The sequence below is a fragment of the Pholcus phalangioides genome, unplaced genomic scaffold, assembly GCF_987345545.1.
Source record: "Pholcus phalangioides strain wild (caught in Gottingen) unplaced genomic scaffold, Ppha-v1.0 ptg000007l_1, whole genome shotgun sequence".
In the NCBI taxonomy this organism is placed as follows: Eukaryota; Metazoa; Arthropoda; class Arachnida; order Araneae; family Pholcidae; genus Pholcus; species Pholcus phalangioides.
Genome location: NW_028301600.1, coordinates 6,634,735 through 6,660,118, shown reverse-complemented (window position 1 = coordinate 6,660,118; position 25,384 = coordinate 6,634,735). Strand labels below are relative to the sequence as shown.

The 25,384-nt window shown below is 36.1% G+C and overlaps 1 protein-coding gene across 1 annotated transcript in view; it reads left to right on the top strand.

Annotated features, from left to right (window-relative positions):
* LOC149084851 (regulating synaptic membrane exocytosis protein 2-like) overlaps positions 1-25,384 on the top strand; it is a 229,740-nt gene that overhangs the window by 51,739 nt on the left and 152,617 nt on the right. Inside the window, exons 9-11 of the mRNA XM_089232581.1 lie at positions 4,087-4,252; positions 11,372-11,461; positions 18,181-18,328. Coding sequence (XP_089088707.1) covers positions 4,087-4,252; positions 11,372-11,461; positions 18,181-18,328 — 404 coding nt within the window. The remainder of the gene's footprint in view (positions 1-4,086; positions 4,253-11,371; positions 11,462-18,180; positions 18,329-25,384) is intronic.

Below are 25,384 nucleotides of genomic sequence, written 5' to 3'. Positions count from 1 at the left end.
GAATAAATAAATTCGAAATTCAAAAAGCGCACTGGCATAGGTTGTCGAATATTAACAACACTAGTTGCAATCAGCATAAACCCTTGGGTGGAGATATGGGGAGAGGCCGGGATAATGCCCTGCCCACAGTTCCAATGACGGAGCTGACCAATCTAATGTATGTGCATATATATGAATTGGTATCATCATCATCATCGCCCGCCTCCCACAGCCATTCATGTCTACCTCTGCCTATGCCTAAACCTCAGATATAATTTATTTAATAGTAGGCAAACACATTGTCTTATCAGAAAATGAACTACCGGGACTGCAAGCAATGTATCCTGCATCCTAAATTTTCAGACTTTTGTGCTCTTGAATGTTTTTATGCTTTTATGCATGAACTCTCTATTCATGAAACAAAATATCTCATGTTGGTACTGTACTACGTGAATAATTAGATTGAGAAAAAAAAGAGAGAAACGTCTTACCTTTTTTTTTCGGGAGTTCAATAGTAAAAATTGCCAAAATTTAGAATTTCTACCATCTTCCAGAATAGATGAGCAAATGATTCAGATGGTGGTGTTTATGACTGAAAAGTACTCAAGCCTCCCGAAAGAAACATTACAGTTCAGAGGTTCCCAGGAAGGAATGCAATTAACACTTCGGAGGACAATCGAAGTTGCCTTTCTCTGGGGCAGTCATCATCTACAGGGTGATTCAGAAAGATGGGAAAACTTTAGAGTCCATGCTACAGACCAGATGGTAACTCCAACTAGAGGGGAGGTTTTCAAGGGGGGAAATTACTAGAATACTTTTGTGGTTCCCCTTTTTGTTTGATGCCCTAAGCTTGTTTTTTTTTTTGTCTTGGTTAATATAGCCCTGTTATTTTTTAATGGCAGAAAGAAAGGCCATTTTTTCAGGGGTAAAGAATGCAATCACCTGCATGCACTCTTTTCCTCTTTAAAATAAGCTAATGCCATACCTAATGACACTAAAAATGATATTATTATATAAGGGTTTTAAACTGAAAGCCTCTTTTCATAATCAATAATAGTTTAATGGGAAGAAATTAAATTTTAATCAAAAATTTCTAAAACATCTGCTGAGAAAGGAAAGGGTTTTGTTTGGAAAAATTTCGGCCCCTAAAATTTTGTGACTCAGTGCGACCACACCTTTCACACCTCCCTAAGTTCGGCCCTGGCACCACTCATCCTACTTTTCCTCCTTTTTGGTAAAATGTCCTATTTTCTTGGTTTTGTCCTATTTTCTTGGTTTTGTCCTACTTTCTATAGTTTTGTTCTACTTCTTTACCAAATCCTATCAACAAAATTCTTATAATTGGTTTTAATTGAGGAGGGAATCATCGATACATTGCCAAATAGTACAAATGTTATAGATTGCAATTAAATGATTATGCCAAAGCAGAAATCGTATCATTTTTAAGGTTATTTGGTTTACTAATTTTTCATTTGCTTAGTTTGAGGGTTCAAAAAGTAGAGTAGTCATTAAAAACTTGTCGGGAGGGAAAAAATAATTTTGTATTTACTACTTCATGGTCTTGGACAGTAACTAACATTCATCACTCAAAATTATGCTCCACATTTTGTGTGGCATAAACAATATTTACAATGCTCAATGAAGAGCTAAAAATGAAAGTGCTTCATTTGTCAAAAATGATCACACCTGCATTGAACAGTAAAATGTAAATAAATCCCTTTAAAAAAAAGATGGACAATGCAGTAAAACCATCTAGATCACCTTGATTTAGTTACATCAGACCTTGTAATTTAAACATTTTGCACTTTGATGCTCCTTCAATGATCCTCACTTTAAAAAGCATTCTTAAAAAACTTGTCTTCATAATTTGTTGTTGTTGTGCATCGATGAAGAAAGTTGACAGACTGGACTTTGGAAGACTCTTCAAAAAAAGAATGTAATATATTGTGAGGAGAGACAAGAATAGAATTATCTGTGGCTGCTAGTACATTGTTTTGGCCAAAAATTGTTTTTATTATCAAGTCATTTCTGTCATTTTGCTTTGGCTCGAGTCAATCTTATAGGATACTGAAATAGTGCTATGAAAAGAAAAAAAAATTAATTACAAATTTTTTTTTAATACGGAAATTTTTTTGGGGATTTTTTTTATTATGTTGTGATTATGTTGTCTGTGGGGGGTACCCTTCCCCATCCTACTTTTTAATACTTTTTTCAAATTTTTTGAGTGGGGAATATGTAAAGCTTTTGCTACATGCTGAGGTTATAGCTGCAATGCAAAGTGTTTTGCAGTTTGTTTTACTGCACACTTACTTTCCTGAAATCAATATATGAAAAGCACTTTTGATAACTTAAACCTTGGTTAATCTAGGCCTTACTGTATGCTTTAATCTTGATACCATCATTATAAGGCCGCTGTGGTGGTCGAGTGGTTATAGTGCCGGACTCGTGATGCGAGGATCCGGGTTCGAACCCCACAGTGGTGGTCGGCTGAAGTTGGTTTTCTGTGGTTCCCAACTTCAAGGCGCAAATGCGAGCCGATCTCCCCGTTAAAAAGTCTCGCCACAGAGAGCAACAGTCCTACAACGGTAAATCATTCAACCATAACACTTCACTCATAGTTGGTAAAACTGGGGGCAGATGACGGCACTACACATAACAAGCATTACACAGAAAACAAAAAACTTTACGTCAGGTTGCACTACACGTACACGCACATTCCCGCATGTATCGATTCGTTGGGGGGTTCCGCAGGGGGGGGGGTGTGGTGTAGCAGTAGTAGGTAGGGGCTCGGGGATCCATGATGCAGCCACCTCGTTGGGCAATTTGCCTGTTGTGGCGTTGTATTTGTATTTGTATTTATAAAGCAGTGCTATCAGTGTATTTGAGGAGCAAATTGTTGACTAATTGTATCTATCCTTGTTGCTACTCAACAACAGCCCATCATTACTCAGCAGGAAAAAAAATGTTTGGGGAAAGCAATAAAAAGTTAGTGAATGGGTTGTTTCAGCTTCATATACAAGCCACAGGTAGGCCAAAAGTTTACTTTTAAAATTACATAACAACAGCTTTATTGTCATGATTTACTGCATATTACCTGCAGGTGGAAATTTCACTATTTTGAGAAAAAATTTCATAGTATAGTCTGCAGAGGCATATAATCTGTGCATTTTTAAATTTCATTCTTCAATAATGAAATCTTAGAAAGGGCACGGTAGCCCAGGTCAATGAAATACTCGCTTAAAATACCAAAGGATATTTAGAGATGTCACGAGTTCAATACCTGATTCGTCCTTGTCAGAAACTTTCCTGAAGTGAGATATAACAGAAACAGCAACTACATGATCACAGAAATAGATTGCTACCACAAGAAGTCCCACACTGAGTGATTACTGAGTGCACCAACCTCAAGGTGAGTATAAAAAAAAGGCAAATAATGTTGCTAAATTGGCAGTAAATTGTAGGTCCCATTCTAATTATCCCTCGTGCAGAAAATGACCATAATACAATAAAAATGATCAATGATATTTTAGAACAGCGGTTCTTAACCTTTTCTAACTAGTGAAGCCCTTTTCAATGTATAATTTCTATGTCCGAGCCCTGTTTGACTCAAGGAACCCTTTTTAGTATATAATTTATATGGCAGAACCCTTAGGACTCTTTTTTTATTTATTTATAAAATTTATTTATTTATTTTATTTTCCTTGGCTGCGGAGCCCCTGGGAAGTGCACACAGAACCTCAAGGGCTCCATGGAGCACCGGTTGAGAACTGCTGTCAGAGAATGACTGAAGGGCTGTTTGTCTCGTTTTTGGTGAAAAAATATTGATTTTATATAGATCCTACTTCATCTATATATATATAATCTATAAACCTTTAACAAATTATTTTTACAAACCAATTTTTAAATATTTATTTCTATGCTAATCTTTTAAGAAAGGAAAATTAGAAAAGATGGTATATAATATCAGCACTAATGAGTTCCAATTAATGGATAATCTGCAGATTTTAAGCAGGAAAATACAGTAAAGTAAATTACTGAAATTTTTATACTCCAATTTTTTAAATGTAAATTTGATTTCAATTATCTGTTTTAATTTTGATTTTTTAGTGAGAAGAGTAAAAGAAGAACCAAAACTATAGCCAACACCAATGAACCCAAATGGAATCAGACTTTTGTATATTCTCCTTTACGGCGAGCTGATTTGAAATCACATTCATTAGAGATAACTGTATGGGATTACGATCGATATAGTGCCAATGATTTTCTTGGAGAGGTACATAATCTATTTTTTTACCTTTTTTTTTTCATACCAAAAAATTCAAGTTTTATTCCATTGAGTGACATGCATACAAATACAAAGATTTACAATCATCCACTTCAATCACAAGGACTAAATGAAATGTGAAAAAATTTAAAACACAGATACACCTATGAAATTCTTTACTAGTACACTTAGTTCTAGATTAACTTAGTTTAATATTCAATTATGGTTATTACAATAATGCATAAATTGGCATAAAGTAATTCTTCCGCTTTTTCGAGGCTTAGTTCGTCCGGGACTGGAGTATGCAATTTTGGAGACCATACCTACAGAGGGACATAGACTTGGTTGAAGGGGTGCAGAGAAGAGCTACGCATGTCCTTATTGGCACATGGGGCTTGAGTTATGAAGATAGACTTCATTTTTTGAATATGTTTACATTGGATGAACGCAGGTGTCAAGGAGATATGATCGAAGTGTTCAAAATTTTCAATGGGATGGATAAGATGGACCATGAACTTTTAATACACTGCCAATATCATATCGATTGGTAAGGGGAAATGCAAGGTTATGGTGTCGCAGGGAATTTTTCTCTAATAGGGTTGTTAATAAATGGAATAGTTTACCCCCAGAGGTAGTTAATTGTAACACAATTGACACATTTAAAAAGAAATACGATAAACATGTTGGGGTAAATCGAGAAGCTGTCCATACTTAGAATAAGACAACTATAAGAATTCTTTATGGGCATTGTATAATTTTTATCACGTGTATATATTGTTCATAATTTTAGTTTTTAATTGGGTTGCTGTACTTTTAAAATATGACATCCATATTTGTTATGGGCATCTTTTTCTCAGCCACCTCGTTTGGCATTTTGCCTGTTGTGCCGTTGTATTTGTATTTGTATAAAAAAAAACATGAACAGGACAAAAATCTTTACCAGATTTAGTACACATATTCTTGACTTTTCTGACAAGTAAGAATTTTTCTCATGAAGAACTTCAATAATACATTTAACACTCCCTCCAATTCTTACTTGTCAACAAATATATCGTTTATCTATACAATTAATCAAATTTTTAATCTTTTCAAATCTGTCCCTAGGCAAAGCCTTGGTGAAGATGCCTGCTAATTGTTCATTATGCACTCAATGTTGACAGTTCTATCTAGAAACTCGTCACATATTTTTCTGTCACATTGTTTTTTTTTTATACAAAATTTTCAATGGGATGGATATGGATAGTATTGTTGCCAAGGCAAACTTTGTCACCACAATCCAACCGTTGAAAGTTACATAGAATTTTATGATCAAGGGTAATGTGTGCAGATGCACCACTATCGAGGATCCATTAATCTCCAGTGCAGTGGCCCGATTCTGGCAACTCGGCATTGAAGGCATAGTTGGCTGTGTCACTGTCGGTATCTGGGTTTTTATATTCCCTACCTCTTTTTGCTTGGCAATCTCTAGCAAAGTGACCTTTCTTTCGACAGGAATAGCATGTAATGTTGGATCGGTTGACTTTGGGTTAGTTTGCCTTTGGCCTTGAATGGCTTGCTGAAAAATTTGGCTTACTATGATTCGCAAAGAATGTGGACTCATTCTGCTCGTTCTTAGATAACTCGGTTTCTTCATCGATGAGCCTGGCTGTTAAGTTGGCTATATTTTGCTTGCTTTCGTCCATTGATAGCCATACTTGCCGAAAGTTCTAATATTTTGCCAGAAGAGTTACTAGGATTTTTGTTATCAGTGTAGTATCTCTGATGCTTTCACCAGAGTTCTTTATTTGATGACCAAGGTTCTCGACTTTAGTGATCTACCCACTACAGTATCGCTTGGATCCATTTTCATTTGGTGGAATCTGTCCAACAACAACATCTTGTTGAAATCGGATTTCTACTGGAACACTGAATCCAACTTCTTCAGCATCTCTGCAGAACTAATGCAACTTTTGACGAGCGTGATTCGTTTCATGTCCATCGCTGCAGTGACGGTAAACATCGCCACGGCATCGCTCCTTTCCCATTTTTCAAGTTGGTTTCGACGCCAGGCCTGGCTCTGGTTCCGTTCGCAACGCCGTAAGGACTTTTGCCTTCAGGGCACATCCTATTTGGAATCTCCACTGTGAATAATTATCACCATTGAATTTACTCATGATGGAAATGTCCATTCTGGCCATTGTACTTATAGTAGCATGAACTTAAGGCTTAACTGCCGGCGTGTTACTGCCACGACTAATATAGCAACAAATGCAAAAAACTATAAGTCTGGGCGTGTCCTAGACCCATAACCTATGAAATTCTTTACTAGTACGCTTAGTTCTAGATTAACTTAGTGTAATATTCAATTATGGTTATTACAATAATGCAGTGCACGCCGCTCTCACACACAGTGACGATCGGCATAAAAAAATGTGAACAGGACAAAAGCCGTTGTTAGATTTAGCACACATATTCTTGACTTTTCTGACAAGGAAGAATTTTTCTTGTGAGGAACTTCGATAACACATTTAACAACACCACTATATTATTTTTGTGTACAGAGAGAAGGACATTCATTCTAATTTGAATTGGGTCCAACAAATCTGTGATTGGTGATTGGTTTGAGAATAGTGCTTGCCATTGAAGGGTCTTTGCAAAGCCTACCTGCTGATGTTTGTTATTGATATGGTGGTTTGGGTGTGTGCATATCATCTTGTTGAAACAGCCCTGGGAATATTCTTTAGATAGGGTAGTGCAACAGTCTGTAGCACGTCATTAACCTGCTGCTATGTCCAAGGTCATAGCCAAAGGAGAAACCTAAGATATGTTAGAAAATGTCTGATAGCATTTGAAATCTCATGGTTCTATTCTATCCATTGTACTATCAGTTTGGTCCCCCTCCTGTCAAAATACCAATTGCTCCTCTCTAAAAGAAATTTCTAGGCTCATAATGCAAGAAATGACAATAGTGAAACAAAAATGATCATCCTAAGGATTTGGTAACTCAACAGTGAAACTTTGTTTATACGTTGCTTAGGTATATGACTTTCATATTTATACAACATTTGGCTTCAGTCACAATTGGTTCTTATACATTTTAATGTTAAAATAATTAATTTATTTGATGCAAAACCTCAATTATTCGAAATTTTCACTTCAAGTCAAAATCTGAATCTTTTGAAAACATGTCATTTATATCCATCAAATGCGCACAATTTTTGAATGCAGTGAAAATGAGGTGCTGTAACAGTTCTTCTTGCATATAGTCACCAGAAAAGCCATAAATTTTAGGGTGATTGCTGACATGTACAAAATAGCCAGTGAGCTTACTGACAGCTATTTAGAGTGGACACTTGAGTGATTTGTTTATTGCCTGTTTCTCAGAATACGCGGACACAACGAGCCCCAAAAGAAATTTGTTTCAATTGTTTTGACAGCCATATGTCCTTTCAGATTTTTTTCCTCTCAATGCTTACAGTGTTATTCTCAGAGGGGGTAAGAAAGTCCACACGTTGTTTGCATTTGGAGGGTACGGGTCTGCTGATAAGAGACACATACGGTACACATACACAGTAAGTTCTTTCTATCATTTCCTATAAAAATTTTCTTTTGTTGTGGTGCTTTGGTTGCTGGCTGTGTCAAATCCGCCATTTGTAATGTCAAGAAAATGAAAAGCGCTTTCTCTAAAAAACAAAACGAAATTTTGGAAGAATTCGACAAGAATTTTAAATTAATAATGAAAGTTGACCTTGCAAAACAGTTGAATATCCCCATGTCAAATAAAGCAGAGAAACAAGATCCAAGACTAATCTGCTGGTTGCAAATCATCTACTGACAAAAAGGTGAGAGTCCAAGATTGAAAAATTTTTCCAAGTTGCAAAGATTTTGATGTAATTTTTTACCTAATGTTGTGTCCCAAAGGTTATGTTTTTCAAAATTTTATTTCTTTAAGTGATTTGAAATAGTGATTTAATTTTAATTTTTTTTCCCTCAAGTGTGATTGAAATATTTTTTATAACAGAATTGGAGATGCAATCAAACGCGCTGAATTTTATAATATTTTATATGTCTATGGGGAAGAGAAGTATTTTTTTTGAAGGCTTAGTTATGCGATTAACACATTTATTTGACGTTTTGACTCGGCCTGTTGAACATCGTATAAATGAAAAATGTGGAAAGCTATACCCTTTTTTTTAAATGTGGAACCTATAAACAAGGTTCCACTGTATGTGTAAGCTGTATTTTCTATGCCAGTCATCAGGCATTATATACACAGCCTGTAGTACACTACTTAAAACTCTAAAATAAAATGATTATGCTTGTTGAGAAAAATATGAAAATATATAGTGGTAACTTGTTTACACAATGTTCAAAAGGCAGGATCAAAACATTTTATAAATATGTTAGTCTCACACAACTTTAAAAAAATTATATCCCCCAATAGACATACAAAATATTTTTTAAATTGTATGTGTTTAATTGTATTTCCAATTCTGTTATAAAAAAATATTTCAATCATACTCAAAGGGGAAAAAACAAAAAAATTGAGATAGACTGCTTTTTATTCTCAAAAGAAAAAAAAAAGAATTTTCAGAAAAAAAACCATCTATCTCTCTCTACAGTCCCACCTGGGGGCCATTTGCTGAAGTTAAAAGAGGGTTACTCTACTTCAGTGCCTCATGCCATAGTGTGTGAAATAAAGAAGGCAGAATCAAGTCTCCAGTGATGTAAATGGTAGCATGCTTGCTCGGTTTGCAAAAGGCTGGGTGCGAGTCCTGGCAGAGACCAGGTGACTTTTCTTTCTGAGTTTACCTTAGGATAATATCCAGAAAATATCTGTTTCCTTAAAAAAATTGAATTTGAAAATCACATTTCAAATTGCTTAGAGAAATAAAATTAGCATAACATTACCTTAGTTTGGTAAAATTTTCCATCTTGCACTCTCTATTATCTGCAAACAATACTTGGTCTTTGATTTTATTTCTCTGCTGTATAATTGTTTTCAAAATTGACACATGGATATTTAATTGTTCTGCAAAATCAACTTTCATCATTAATTTAAAATTCTTGTCGAATTCTTTCAAAATTTCCAGTTCATCTTTTGGAAAAGTGCCCCTTGTTTTCTAAACATTATGAACAGCAGATTTGACACATCCAGCAAGCAAAGCATCACAACCAAAGAAAATTCTACTAGAGTTGATCAAAAGAACTGATATAGTACTGTGTGTGTGTGCGCGCGTGCTGCATATGTCTCTTATTGGCAGACCCTCCAAATGCTTGCAATAGACTTCCCCACCCTCTGGGAATAATGCTGAAAATATTGGGAGGAAAAATTCTGGCAAAAGACATACAGCGTCTTTCAAACAATTTAAACCTGTTTCTTTAGAGCTCACTGCATCTGTGTATTTCAGAAACAAGCAATAAACAAATCACTTAACTCAAAGAAACAGTTATTTTCCAGATATTTTGCTGAGGTGAACTCGGAAAGAAAAGTCATCACATCTCCGCCAGGACACGAACCCAGGCCCTCTTGCATACCGGGCAAGATGACTTTTCTTTCCGAGTTCACCTCAGCAAAATATCTGGAAAATTACTGTTTCCTTGATATCTCGGGCTAAGAAAAAAGCCATCTATTTCACTCTAAATCACTTAAGTGCCCACTCTTAATGGTCATCAGCCAGCGCAATGACTGTTTTCATATATGTCAGCATTTATCCTAAAATGTGTGGCTTTTGTGGTTATAATATGCAAGAAGAACTGTTTCAGCAGTGTGTTTTCACTGTCTACAAAAGATGGACACATTTTGGATAGCTGTATTTAAACTACAACAACTATAATTTTATGGGCTTTTTTCTAATACTATTTATTTTTAGTCCTTTTTTTTACTTTTTTCCAGCCACCTAGTTGAGCAATTTGCCTGTTGTGGTTTCTGATTTTGTTTTTGAGAAGAAGTGAAAATGACAAACAATTGGGGTTTTGTGTTGAATCAATAAATTATTTTAACATTAACATGTATAGGAATTGCAATTATCATCAAAGCAGAATACTGTATAAATATGAAAGTAGTATAACTGAGTAATGTATAAATGATGGTCTGTTGTACATGTATTGGGGGTATGGTATTTTACTGATGAACCATTAATCCTAGAGATATACTTCTCATTAAAAAATTTCCAAATAATGTATAGTACTCCTATATAACATTCATGTTGCAAGGAGTTGCATAGTTATTACAATAAAAAATTAACTTTTTATACAGTCCCTGTGTGCCTTAACACCCAATTAGAAAGTTGTTTCCTTGTCTCTCCTGATGCCAATAAAAAATTCCATGTTTCTAAGTGATATAGTCACTGAGATATTTGAATTTGAAAAATGGAGGAAAGTTGGGATAAAGCTCTAATTGTGAAAAAACCATTTTCCTGCATTTAACACTTATATACAAATACAACGCCACAACAGGCAAAGTGCCCAACGAGGTGGCTAAGAAAAAGATGCCCATAAAAATATGGATGTCATATATTTCAAAAATACAGCAACCCAATTAAAAATGCAATTAATAAAAATGATAAACAATATATACACGTGATAAAATATTATACAATGCCCATAAAGAATGCTTATGGTTGTCTCATTCTAAGTATGGATAGCTTCTCGATTTACCCCAATGTGTTTATCGTACTTGTTTCCCCAAATTTCCTTCGTTTTTGAATTCGAATATCTCAGTGAAATCGCACTTAAAAACATGGAATTTTTTTGTTGGCATCGGAAGAAACAGGGCAACAACTTTCTAGTTGGATTTTGGGGCACACTGGGACTGTATAAAAAATTAATTTTTTTATAATAACTACACAACCCCTTGAAACATTAATGTTATTTCTGAGTACTACACGTTATTCTGAAATTTGCTAAATGGAAGTATACCTCTAGGATCAACGGTTTGTCAGTAACATGCCATACTCCCTGTTTGCTATGCACCCTGTATGTATTACTGTCCAAGTCCAAAGTCTGGCCAATTTGTACATTGCTCAGACTTCTGACACCATCCAATTTGTGAAGACACCAAACTTCAGACATAGACTTCAGTTTTAGCATATAATCTGTTTATATCTGAAATGTTTCAAACCTAAAGATTGCTTTGTTTTCTTTTAGATAGTTATAGATCTAACATCTGCAGCTCTAGATAATGAAGCAAGATGGTATCTAATGAACAGTCATGAAAATAGCTTAGCTGCTCAATTAGTATGTTTTTTAGTCATTGTATTCAATCAATTCATGAAGTGACTATGATTTATAGAAATTGTGTTTATTATTAATAAATAACAATTTTATTTTTCAAATGCAAGTAAAATTTAGAGTGACATAAAACTGGGAGGGGCTTTAATAGTTTGACAATATTGATTCTTTTGTTCTTTGCAGTCAATAGAAAAAAAGCCTGAATCTGAGGCTACAGTTAGATTTGCTTCACATTCTCCTAGCCTGATCATTAATTTATATGAATTGAAGTATTTTTTGTGTGCTGCTCAAAGTTTGATGGAAAACTTTGATTATTCTGCATTTTAACTAATTAGGGCATCCATACAAGGAAAAATATTTTTTCTTTCAGTGTAGTTATTCAACGGAAATGATAAGTTTTATTAGTGTGACATGAAATGCTTGTGTAAGGAAAAATATATAAAAACCAATATTTATGGTCAGATCTTGAACTAGAGAGAAGTAAAGGAAGAAAAATATAATATTTTTTTATTGTATCAATAAATCAGCATTACTTGAGTCATGAGGTGTAACTTGGACACTTTATAGCTACACAAAGGTTTCTAACAGATGACTGATGTGAAGATATGTTTTGGAAAGAGAGAAAATTCAACTGCCCCTACGGGAAATCGAACCTACATCCTTTCACTTTCCGGATGAACACCAAAAAACTACTAGACTACAGAGGCGACGAATATCTCAATCTTTCCTTGGAGCTCGTGTACACTGAACGGGACCATACATGGACGGTCGGAACTAACCCAGGTCAAAGCTCACAATTACTGACAATGTCACCAGATGGCGACTTATCCGATGATGGTGTCACTCTCCACTATCTATACAAACAGCTGGCTGATGCGAAGATATATTTTGAAAAGCAAAGGCTTTCCAAAATATATCTCTCCGCATCAGCCAGCTGTTAAAAACCTTTGTATGCATAGCGGAGAGTGATATCATCCTTTATAGCTGCTTCTAGTACAATGAAACCTTGATATAGTGATACTCTGTTGACGAAGAAAAAATATTGTAAAGGGATTATAAATACAGGATGGGCAAAAAGTCCACACACACACACATAGAAACTTTAAAAATTCATAAAAACCGGAAAGAAAAATGGTTTGAAGGGTTAGTATCGCTAGGTCACAGGAATTTTTTTTAAGATAGGAAAAACCTAAAAAAACATCTGATAGGTGGCGCCGATGCACACAAGTCAAAGAAAAGATTTGTCAATGCAAATACATGTAACAAACAGAATGCCTCCAAATCGTTTATTACAGCAGTATGTGTTGCACATGACCACCACCACAGGGGATAACACATTGCAGGCGAGTCACAAATCCAGCAACGGCAGAATGCAGCAGGTCCACTTACACAGTTTACACCGGTGAACTGATTGTGGATTAGGAGTGCAAGTTCTTATAACTGTCTCATTTGCATATTTCCACTGAAGTCGCTCATACCAGCGCCACCTATCGGCTGTTTTTTTAGTTTTTTTTCCTGTCTTAAAAAGTTTCCTGTGATCTAGCTGTGCTAATCCTGCAAACCATTTTTTATTTCGGTTATTTTTCTGGTTTTTATTCATTTTTAAAGGAGTTTCTACGGACTTTTTGCCCCTGTATATCGAGAGGCAGAAGTTTAACATTAGAGTATAGGCATTTCCAAACAAGATTTGAAAAAATATTGTTGTAGAGGGATTTATTGTTATATTGTAGTATTATTGTTGTGAGGTTTCACTATACTGTATTACGAACTACATCAAGATTTTTTATAGTGTTTTCAACAGGTAGCAGTACAGGAAGCGCTCAAACTGGATTCCTCTACCCTGCATTTTACCATTATTCCGAAAGGGTTATCTTGTTTGTTGACAAAAATGAAGTTTTTGTGAGCTTCATACTTCCTCCTGTATTTTATTTTTCAATGCTCGGTAATTTAAGGCAAAGAATGTACGTTACTTAATGAATGTTCCTCATTATAAGGATAATATTTTCCTTATAAATAAGCCTAACCTTAGTAGATTTGTTCGTATTAAATACTGTAAAGAAAATTTACAGATATTCATTGTAACATCATATATAGTCATTTTTTCTTAACCATCTATGGTTCATCCTTCTTCCCTAAAAGTGTGTTGATAAAAAAAATTAGAAAAACAGATATAAATTCGTGCTGTTAGCATATTTTCAATTGAAATATTACATCAATACAGCAATTTAATTAGATTGGATTTTTTAATCAGCTAAAATAGTTATAACCAAGGGGGAATATATACAGTTTGCCATGATTTTACTTTTCTCTATAAATAGATAAAATTTTGTTTACCAAAGTTGAACAGCTGTTACTTAGAATTTTATTTCAGATTCCCTCAATTAGGTGAAATTTTATAAATCTGTGAACACATATAATTTCAGCAGCTCTCAAAAACTGCCACCACAAGAGATCTACTCTTTCTAGATGAAAAAGTACTTGTATATAGCTTTTTTTTTTTTAAAGATGTACTTTCTAAAATATCAGAAGAAATTGAGAAAAGAAATTGGTATAATTGGTTTTTTAACCATGTAGTTGCCATGTATATTCTAATATATACTAAACCATAGAGGGTTAAAGTTATGAACAGTGTGCTGATAACCTGTGAAAGTGGGTTACTTTCACACAGCCCAGAAGGGATACTAAGCAGAGTATGAAAAAAAATCATGATTTTTTTTTAATTAAAAAAAAAAATTTTATTCAAATCAGATTTTTTTTATTAAAATTAACTGGCCATGTATTAGTTAAAATAAATCTTGGTAATCATTAAGAATGCATATTTTCATATCACCTGACTGCTTTTTTCTCCTAATCACTTAAATTTAATTAAGCATTAATGAATGAACTACAAACTACAAGCAAAAAATATGAAGACCAAAAATCTGTGTTTATGTAACATAAAAGGTCATTGGGCTCAAATTTTTTTTTTTATAGAGAAGTGTTTTTATTCATGAGCCCGCCCCCCCCCCATTAATGTGAATGAGTGGTGGCAACTCAGTACAGGGGCGTAGCCAGAAATTTCGTTCGGGGGGGGGGAGACCACTTTCATTTCGGCGGGGGACCAAAGTGACAGAACAATGGATTTGGCCATCTTTTTCCCTTTTCTCGGTCATTTTCTCATATTTCGGGGGGGGGGGACCAGACCCCCAAGTCCCCCCCCCTCGCTACGCCCTTGACTCAGTATCACACATATGGTGCAGATATCTCAATTCACTCAATGCACAACCAAAAGACCATTCAGCATCAACTAAATAAAACAAATTCTATTGACAAGATTGTTTCTTGCACAATTATATTTTGTTTATACATTTTTATTTTTTCACAGATTTAATGGGTTTTGGTAAACAAAAAAGCAAACTCAAAATTTTAATATGAAAAGTGAAGTCGAAAGCCCAACGACATTTATGTTGGTACGACATTTAGCAATTGGGGCGTACAATTCAAGGCTTTATACAAAAAAATAATTCCTCTTTTTTGTAATCAGGGAAACCCTAGTGCCGCATTGTAATGCATTAAAACACTTAGTGCAGTTAAGCTAAGTGCCAAGTGCAACTCCCTATATTTTTCTGCAATTTTTTCTATGCACAAAATCTAGAAATAAAGCATTTTTCTTTCAGCACTGTATCTAGGGATTAAGTCCAAGTCTCTATATTTACCCCAAAGATCTATGCTTCTATTAATTATGAACTTTACCACATATATCAGTAATATGCATACCATACCAAATTACTTTTACTTCAATATCATTGAAGTTATGTAAAAACAAAATTTAAATTTTTTGATTTAAATCAATGATTGTTTTTTAAAAAATCAAGTAATGTAAATCATTATTTTAATCAAGCTGATTTAAATCGGCATACCCTGGTTTTAAGTAAGGCTAAATCGCATGTTTTACTGAAATAACTTTGGGAAATAGGAACATTGAATTTGTAAAGTGAAGAAGAATAAAAATGACAATGAAAAAAGACAAGAAAATTTTTGAAAGAAAACAAAGAAATAAATTTGAAGGAATCCTTGCAAGAAGGGAACATTTTTCTCGTGAACTAACAAATATATTCCTCATATTATGCAAATGCAAGAACAGCTAGACATTTTCAGATGTTGTGTTTCCTTTAGCTTTCTAATACTATAAATACAGTATAAAATCAATACGGGCATCCCTTGCTATACGCTGTTAATTTGTTCTGCAAAATAGTTGCATAAGATGAAATCACATAAAGTGAGTTGAATTTAACATGGAAGAGATAGGGTTGGAGGTGAGCTTTCTTCAGAAGGATTTTAAGAAATTGAACCCAACAGAAAATGAACTTTTTAATGAATTAATTATTTAAATATTTATGAATATATCCTATGAATTTAGCCAATATTAATGAATTAAATTGATACTTTTTACTCCTGTCTTCAGTACTTCTGATTGATTCTAATGAGTGTGGATGTTTTCTTTCCTGAAGAGCTTGGTATGTGGATAGGCTATTCTGAGGAAACTCAACTGTTTCATTAAAAAGACTTATCAGTCTTTTTAATGAAACAGTTGAGATGCTGACAAGCAGCCTTTTTTGCCTCCTTATAAAAACTTTAGTTGCAAAGCCAGACAATTCTGCATATTTCTTACAAATATGAAATTTCAGTTTCACTGCAACCGTTTTTTTCAATTAAATTTCTCATAGCATTATCAGTGTGTTACCAAACATTGTTCGTAAGTGAGATCTGCTGAGTTGTATCTGAGAATTTCTCTCATATTTGTCTCAGCTATATCATCAAATCCAATGTATTTTGTTGTCAAGGATTTAACTGTATATCTTCAATTTGCAAGCCCATTTCCAGAATTAAAGTTAAACTCAGAGCTCAATTTTGGATTTCCTGAAATCAGCTTTCAAAAATCATGTAAAGCAAGGGATGCCTGTGTAAGGACCTGCTACATGACCTAATGTAAAGTTCTGCCATAAGTCCTTGCCTAGAGGGTCCATCTTCAAGATAAGATTTTTGTTGGAATGGGCTTAATTTTGTCACCTATCAACCCAACACTGTAAAAGTTGATAGCTTTATAACAAAATACCTGAAGTGTTATTTGTAATTTGTTTTACAGTAATTTTTTTTTCAACTTTTTCCCTATAGGGTTTGTTGCCTCTCTTAAAATTGTCCTCTAGGACACAAGGTCTCTTTCCCCTATTTCTAGTTACCAGGGCACAACTATATACTTTGTCATCCAGGGCAAACATGCATTTTGGCATCCCTATGTAATGCAAAAGGAATAGTAATCAGTACCAAATGAAGGGTCAAACTTGTCATGAGAGCCAGCATTTTCTTAGAAGAGGCTTTGTTTATTTGCTTCTATTGAAAGATCAAACACTTTTTTTTATCTTTCTTTCACTTCCCTTTGATGTACAGTTGGATCCACTTATAACAAACACAGACATTACAAATTTTCATATATAATGAAGTTTTTCCATGTCCCGTGAATTTCGTATTGCATCTTTATGTTATTTTGATTGCTTAGAACAAGCACTGATTTCAGCACAGTATGCTTCTAACAAATTTTGAAAATACAAATACAAAGCTGGTTTTGAAATACACATTGTCGTGAATTTCTTTGTTATCTAAATCTTCTTACCTGGAAATTTAGCTTTCTACAATGAGTTTTTTTTCTTTGAAGAAAATCTATTTGAGTGTTTTTTATTGTAAAAATGGTAAGATGTGTCTTTGCTTCACTTTGTTTTTCCTCTGTTACATCCTTAGAGAAGGTATAAAGCCTATTATAGAACCTCCTATAGCTCTTCTAAAGTTAAGTCTCAGTTTGCTTGCAGAAAAACTATTAGGAAGGAAAGATTATAAAACTATTTGTTCCCGAGAGAGAGAATCAAACCTTCAAAACACCTTTTTGCACATTTGCCCATCTTTGGCTAGATTCGAACTCTGGTTGTGATGGAGTTATTGTGTACTAGTTAATTTTGAGAATGGGTAAATACAAAACACTAACCATTGCTTCAAAAATTAAAGCTATATAGCTTCATTATTGGTTGATAGTCAAAAATTGAAAAAAAAAGGTGAGATATAAAAAAAAATTGAGATTCAACATAGTTCATTATCAATGATTTGGAACAAAGAGGAATTGAAGAATACGTTCTTGGAGGGTTCAAGAAGAGATTCAGAAAAAGAGCTTATGTTGATATGGAAGAGCTTCTTTTTGAATGGTTCAAAAAATCAGGTGAAAATATGCAACAGTAACCCGGCTTTTGCTAAAAGAAAAGACAGTAAATTTTGCATGATTGTTAGCCAAAAATTATTTTAATGCAAAACATGTACCTTACATAATCATATCAATTGAAAAAAAAACAAACAAAAAGTGATTGACAGATTTTTTCGTTGAATTACCATAAGATTTAAATTAAATTTTAACCTGCTTTTTTTAAATATATTAGTTTAATCTTCATTAAATTTGACATCTGAGGCTGAAAAAACATGAAAAACTCTTAGTTAGTCACAACATTTGTAAGCTGAATGTGAGCCATTCATTAGCTAAGATATCACTGTACTTTTTTTTTACTCTCATGTCAAATGTTCAATGTCTTTTAAGCATTAGTCTCCTATCATGCTGAATATATGTCTGTGGTCATAGCTATGACAAACTCAGTTATTAAGAAATCCCTAAATATTTGTTTAAAAGCTATTTTTCTTTTCTTTTTCAGAGAAATAATATGTTTCTTGAAGCTGAAGTTTCAAGTTCCATGACTTCTTTAGATCGATTGTCACTTCCATCCTCAGCATCAGTGTCAAGGCTATCAGACAGTGATATCTCTGACCTGGAATTTAGAGAAACAGTAGCAAACAAACGAGGTTGTTATCTAATGCTAATGAGCTTTTTTTAATTTGCCTATTTTTTTCATTTGATTGTAATTAGGGACTGAAAAAAAATCTTTCTCAGCAACTTTTACTTTTTGTAATGCTTAAAACAGTGATATTAATACTAGGAAATGTGCATTGGGACCAAAAAGCAATACTGTTACAGAGGGTATCGTTACATAGGATTTTCACTTTATTTGTATTCTTTAGCTAATGAGAATCAAGCTATGTTAACCATTGTGTATATAACATTATTCAAAAAAGTTATTTTACAAATGTGTAAGCACATTTAACAACAACAGGCAAATTGTCCAACAAAATGGCAAATTTTAAAAAACATAGAAAAATGGATATCACCTTAGCCATGTAGGCTATCCCAAATTGTTTTCACAGTGGAAATCTCTGCAATTCTTGACTTCTAACCATACTTTCAGTCACAAATTTTTAATTCAAAATGGCGGGTGTTTACTTGGAATGTTTTAAATTTCCAGAAGTCCCCATACTCAAAAAAATTAATTAACTTTTTATGTTGACTCTGTGTGCTAAAACTTCCAATTAGTGAAATATGAATACTGCTCTGAAAAGTCGTTCATAAAAACAATAAATAACTTTTAAATATAATATTTATCAAGACATTGAACATTAAAAACTACTATGTTAATATTAATCAAGACATTGAACATTAAAAACTACTATGTTAATATTAATCAAGACATTGAACATTAAAAACTACTATGTTAATATTTATCAAGACATTGAACATTAAAAACTACTATGTTAATATTTATCAAGACATTGAACATTAAAAACTACTATGTTGTGGTGACTTATTGCTGGTTTGGCAGGTTTGAATCAGCTCAAAAATGTTTATTTTTGGGGACTACAGAAATGGAATTGAATCAAATTATTGGTTTTTATTTCATTTAGATTATTTTATTGCATATCTTTTAAAAATAAAAATGTTATATTCATTGCTCACTATGTCAGGCACTTCTCATCTCTATTGGACATGGTTATAAAAAAGTAATTTTCTAACCTTTTGAGGATCAAGAACTGTAAAAAAATGACCAATTGGTGATGGAGAAGCAATAGCGATGCATGACAAAGTGTCAGCAACTACATTGTTTGGTCTGGGAATATACCTTACATCAGTAGTAAATTCTGCAATATAACTCAATTTCCGTAGTTGTTGAGGTGAACTTCGTTGGCATTTGAAATGCTTAACTGCACTGTAAATAGTTACTAGGAGAGTGTGCAAAAGATAAAACTGAGGGGTTGAATCATGGCGTCATGTTCTTGCTGTAGCACTGCACCAATGGCATTGTCCGATGCATCTGTTACTAGAGAAATGTGTGCGTTTGGTTTTGGATGAGAGAGCAAAGTGGCATTGCAGAGTGCTTCCTTTACATCAGCAGAGGCTAGTGAAGCTTGTTGAGTCCAATTGAGAGTTTTCCGGCTGTTTTCCGCATGCCCTGCTAATTATAGCAGTGAGTGGTCGCTGCAGGTCTGCACACTTAGGTATGAACCGGTAGTAAAAATTAAACATGCCCAAGAATCGGCGCAATGAAGTGGTAGAAGTGGGTTGCATAAAGTTCTTGATGACGTCTAACATGTTACTTTGGCAGATAACAGTTTGAGTCCATCCTTGCTAATTTCATATCCCAAGAATTTGATAGTCGAGATGCCAAATATGCATTTTGATACATTTATGCACAGTCCGTATTGGTCAAGTCAACTGAATATTTCACGTAATTGTTGGAGATGAGTTTGCTCATCTGTAGAAGCAACTAGGATATCGTCCAAGTAACAGAATACAAATTCCGATCCTTGTAGAACCATATTCATGAATCTCTGGAAGGTCTGTGCTGCATTGCATAATCCGAAGGTCATATACGGAAATTCAAAGAGTCCAAATGGTGTAATAATTGCTGTTTTCAGAATGTCTGGCTCGTGCACTGGAATCTGTTGATACACTCCAGGGGCGTAGCCAGAAATTTCATTCGGGAGGGGACCAAAGTGACAGAACAATGGATTTGACCATCTTTTTCCCTTTTTTCGGTCATTTTTTCACATTTCGGGGTGGGGGGGACCAGACCCCCAAGTCCCCCTCTCGCTACGCCCTTGATACACTCTAATTAGGTTGATTGAGGAATATATTGCCGTCCCGTGGAGAATGTGTGAGCAATCTGTGAGGAAAGGAATCAGATAATGATTAGGAACTGTGATTTTGTTGAGTACTCTGTAGTTTCCACATGGTCTCTGGTCACCAGATTTCTTTGGTACTAAATGGAGTGGACTAGACCCAGGGGCGGTCTTAGGGCAGTGCAACCGGTGCAATTGCACCGGGCGTCAAAACGCGTTAAATATACATTACTAGAAAAATATCTTTAAGATACGTATTTATAAAAAAAATAACTATAAAATATACATGAAAATGACCGAGACGAGAGGTTTTTTTTTCCCAAAGAAAAAAGGGGTTTGAGTGTATATAATATTACGGTTTTTATTCGAAAAGAAAATAATCTATGGGCAGTGCACCTATATATGTACAGTACATAGCGATTTTGGTCAGATAAAATACTCACACTCTCTCTTGAGCTGCTTACGTTTACCCCTGCAGGAAATTTTGGGGGAAGACGAAATTTCTTTCTTTTTTGTTGTGCTGCAAAAATAAAAATAATGGAGGAATCACCCTCGGTCACCTGATTTTTCTACCAACGAGAGCAAGTGTTTTCCTGTGTTGTGGGGAGTATTACAGGAATTGAAGGTGTCTTTTGATGTGGGAAAGATTTTGAGCCAGAGGCCTTTCATGCCCCTTTTTTCCCGACTTGTATTAAAAACGCAGAATCGAATCGCCAATACAGTACAGTATTTCCGAAAAAAAAAACATTTAAGAAAAAAATGAGAGAGAGAGACAGAATAAATTGAAAACTATGATTATATAAACTGAAAAGCCAAAAAAACTAGTACAGGCATGCGTATGCAAATAAAGAGATATGGAACCAATCAGAGTACTACGCTGCGGTCGGCAACGCCTATATAACACAACAAGTGTCTGGCATAGTTGTTAGATCGGTTACTGCTGCTACAATGGCAGGTTATCGAGATTTAAGTGAGTTTGAACGTGGTGTTATAGTCGGCTCACGAGAGATGGGACATAGCATCTCCGAGGTAGCGATGAAATTTGGATTTTCACGTACAACCATTTCACGAGTGTACCGTGAATATCGGGAATCCGGTAAAAAATTAAATCTACGACAATGCTGCGGCTGGAAAAAGATCATGCAAGAACGGGACTGACGAGAATCATTAAACGTGACAGACGTGCAACCCTTCCGCAAACTGCTGCAGATTTCAATGCTGGGCCATCGACAAGTGTCAGCGTGCGAACCATTCAACGAAACATCATCGATATGGGCTTTTGGAGCCGAAGGCCTACTCCTGTACCCTTGATGGCTGCACGACACAAAGCTTTACGCCTCGCCTGGGCCGACAACACCAACATTGGACTGTTGAGGACTGGAAACACGTTGCCTGGTCTGACGAGTCTCGGTTCCAATTGCTTCGAGCTGATGTACGGGTATGGAGACAACCTCATGAATCCATGGACCCTACATGTCAACAGGGGACTGTTCAAGCTGGTGGAGGCTCGGTGATGGTATGGGGCGTGTGCAGTTGGCGTGATATGGGACCCCTGATACGTCTAGATAAGACTCTGACAGGTGACAGGTACGTAAGCATCCTGTCTGATCACCTGCACCCATTCATGTCCATTGTGCATTCCGACGGACTTGGACAATTTCAGCAGGACAATGCGACACCCCATACGTCCAGAATTGCTACAAAGTGGCTCCAGGAACACTCTTCTGACTTTAGACACTTCCGCTGGCCACCTAAATCCCCAGACATGAACATTATTGAATATATCTGGGATGCCTTGCAACGTGCTGTTCAGAAGAGATCTCCACCCCCTCTTACTCCTACGGATTTATGGACAGCCCTGCAGGATTCATGGTGTCAATTACCTCCAGCACTACTTCAGACATTAGTCAAGTCCATGCCACGTCGTGCTGCAGCACTTCTGCGTGCTCGCGGGGGCCCTACATGATATTAGGCAGGTTCACCAGTTTTTTTGGCTCTTCAGTGTATATATGTATATATAAGCTGACCATTTTAAATGGGGAACCTGCACTTGGGCCTTGTTCCTACTTGTCACACGAGGAGAAACAAAAATGTTCTCACACGAGAAAACCCAAACACTTTAGCGCCCCCAATCACTGGCCAGTCTCCCGACTCTCCAGACTTTTCTATTAGTTCAACCAGGGGCAGCTCGGTGGCACTGGGTATTCTCTAGAAGGGCGTCAAATCTCTAGAACCACCTGGGGACCTACGATGCCTACTATAACATTGCTCGGGTAATACAACACCTCGCAATTCGCCTACGCGTGGAAATGGGCACACAAGCAAAGCGTTGGTGCTTCACTCTGAACAACCCTTATGCACAGGACCACCCGGGGGTTTGGCTTGACGATTGCGAGAGTTTCATGTGCCAGGTAGAGCAAGGTGAATCCAGTACATTTCATTATCGAGGATATGCTATCTTCAATAGAAAAAAAAGACTAAGCCAGCTTAAGGCTATGCATACCGGGTGTCACTGGTAAGTGATGCGTGAAACATTGGAAGACAACGTTTCTTACTGCTCCAAGGAAGAAACTAGCGTACAGGGCCACAACTAGATGCTTGGTCAGCCGGGGCAAGCAAGCATTTTGGTGCCCCGTCATAATGTTGAAGGACAGGTTAAAGAGCGAAATTTGCGCTCCCTCTAGTCCGGCGCACCAGATCCGCCTGCACCCCCCTAGTTGCGGCTCTGCTAGCATATCACCAGTTTACACACTGGGTGTTCCTGAAAAGTATAACACTATGATCAACAACGTATGCAGTCCAGGTACACTCTCAAAGATATCTACGATTAAATTCTTTAGCGTAAGCGCTAGATTTCATACTTTCTTTCAAAGATATGCTATGCTATATGAAACCCCCAGAGACTTCCAGACCGCCTGTCTGGTATTCTGGGAACCCCCTAGTACCGGTAAATCAGCACAAGAAGCACTCAACTATCCTGATGCCTATCGCGAGATGAGAGATGACTAGAAAAACCACTCAGAAAAACTACTTGGCCCGGGAGGGCCTATGATGCTCTTAAGACGGCTGTGCCCCTTCCCAAGGGACATAGCGTGCTTTCTTGGGGGGCAGTCTTTTCTTGGTTTCTCCTTGAAATGGTTATGCTGAGAAAAAGGAGGAGTTACAGGAGCGCCCTCCCCACCATTCGGCTCGTTGCACCGCCAAAGTTGCCTCAGATTAGTTACGGGCCTGCCCAAGTTGCAGGGCCCAGTGCTTTAGCTGGTGTTTGCTTGCCCCTTCTGTTTCTTAGTACTGGGTCTAAAACGGATAATTTCAAATGAAGTTCGCATGAGTTTTATAAATATGAAAGAAAAAAATCATACAGAAATATCACTTTAATTTAACCACTTTTATTATCATAGCCCGTTCGGGATGCGTGCACTACACGAATTTTACCATAAAATTCAATTAAAATAAGTATGAAGAAGATAGATCCTTTTTGTGATGAGTACCCTGCATAAATGTGTGACGTTTTCCTGTTTTAATGTTTTTAAATCTCTTAATTAAGTTAAATAGCAGTAATCCAATTCTAGAAGTTTTCTGAATTCTTCGTCCCTTAATATCCAACCAAGAGGTGTGGGGGGGGGGACGATCACCACACCAAGAGTCTGATAATATGGTAGAATGAATCTGTCCCATTAATGACTAGCGAAAAATTCCTCCTTTGACACGTCACTCTGGATTCACGCCTGGGGGGGGGGGCTGACTACTGTTGTTGCACCGGGCTCCACTAGGTCTAAGATCGGCCCTGACTAGACCAACTGCTTTTAGAAGGATGACAAAGTCCTTGTTGCATCATAAACTTGAACTCTTTTCGTACGACTTTTAACTTTTCCGTGGAAAGCCCACAAGGTCAGGTGAAAACTGGTGGACCTGTAGTCTCAATGAAGTGCTTGATGTATTAAGCTCTTTAATTTCCGTATTTTGAATGTGTAGACAGAGAATATCAGGGAACTCTTTGACTACATCTTGATATGGTGATGGTAATTGGTTGATACTGCTCAAGCAAAAAGATGGAGCTGTGATATTTCTCGCAATGGTACAAGAGAGGTGGATAGCAGGGTCATTCCGTTGATGAGGCAATGATGTTTGCTATCGACTAACAGGTTGAAATGCCATAGAAAATCTACACCGATAATTGGTCGAGCCCTTCTCTTGAAGCAGCTAGTATAGCTTGGATGTTAGTGACAGTGCCTGGGAACCTCAGAAATATGAGAAGTAGTTGAATTTTTCGAAAATTTGCCAGGTAGGGCTTCAGAAAATCCACTTGGCCCAGGGGCCATGATGCTCTTAAGACAGCTCTGGTTAGCGGGAAGTCGTAATAACCACAACGATTTCAGTAAGTCATCACTGAAGTTGTGTCCAGCAAGCTCATGCATTCGGGCAAGTAGATGTAATGGTTTTTGATCTCCTAGCTCTAAACCTTGCAGTAGCTTACAGATTTTAGATGATTCTCTTTCCGCGTAAACCTGAATCAAATGTCTCTTAAGCGCCTTGTATTTGTTCTGCTGGGTAGGTTCCAGAACCAAATCTTGGACTGTCGATATCAGCAATAGTGTGGTTGAACTTTGTATCATCGGCAGTTATCGCTGCGATCCAGAGTTACACTTCTAGTTGGACGAACCACAAGTTTGGATTGTTTCTCCAAAATGGAGGGGGCTTTATAGCGACACGATCGACATTCCCATGATTGATTGTCCATTTGAAACGGATGAAATGATTACGGGCTTACCTTGAAAAGCTTGCTGTTTGAAATCACAGCTGGCAGCACCAGTCTATAGGCACCTATCTGTAAGACCGGGTGTTGAGCTCCATTGTAAAAGATAATGACAATCAGAAGGTTTTAATAAATAAGAAAACATAATTTAT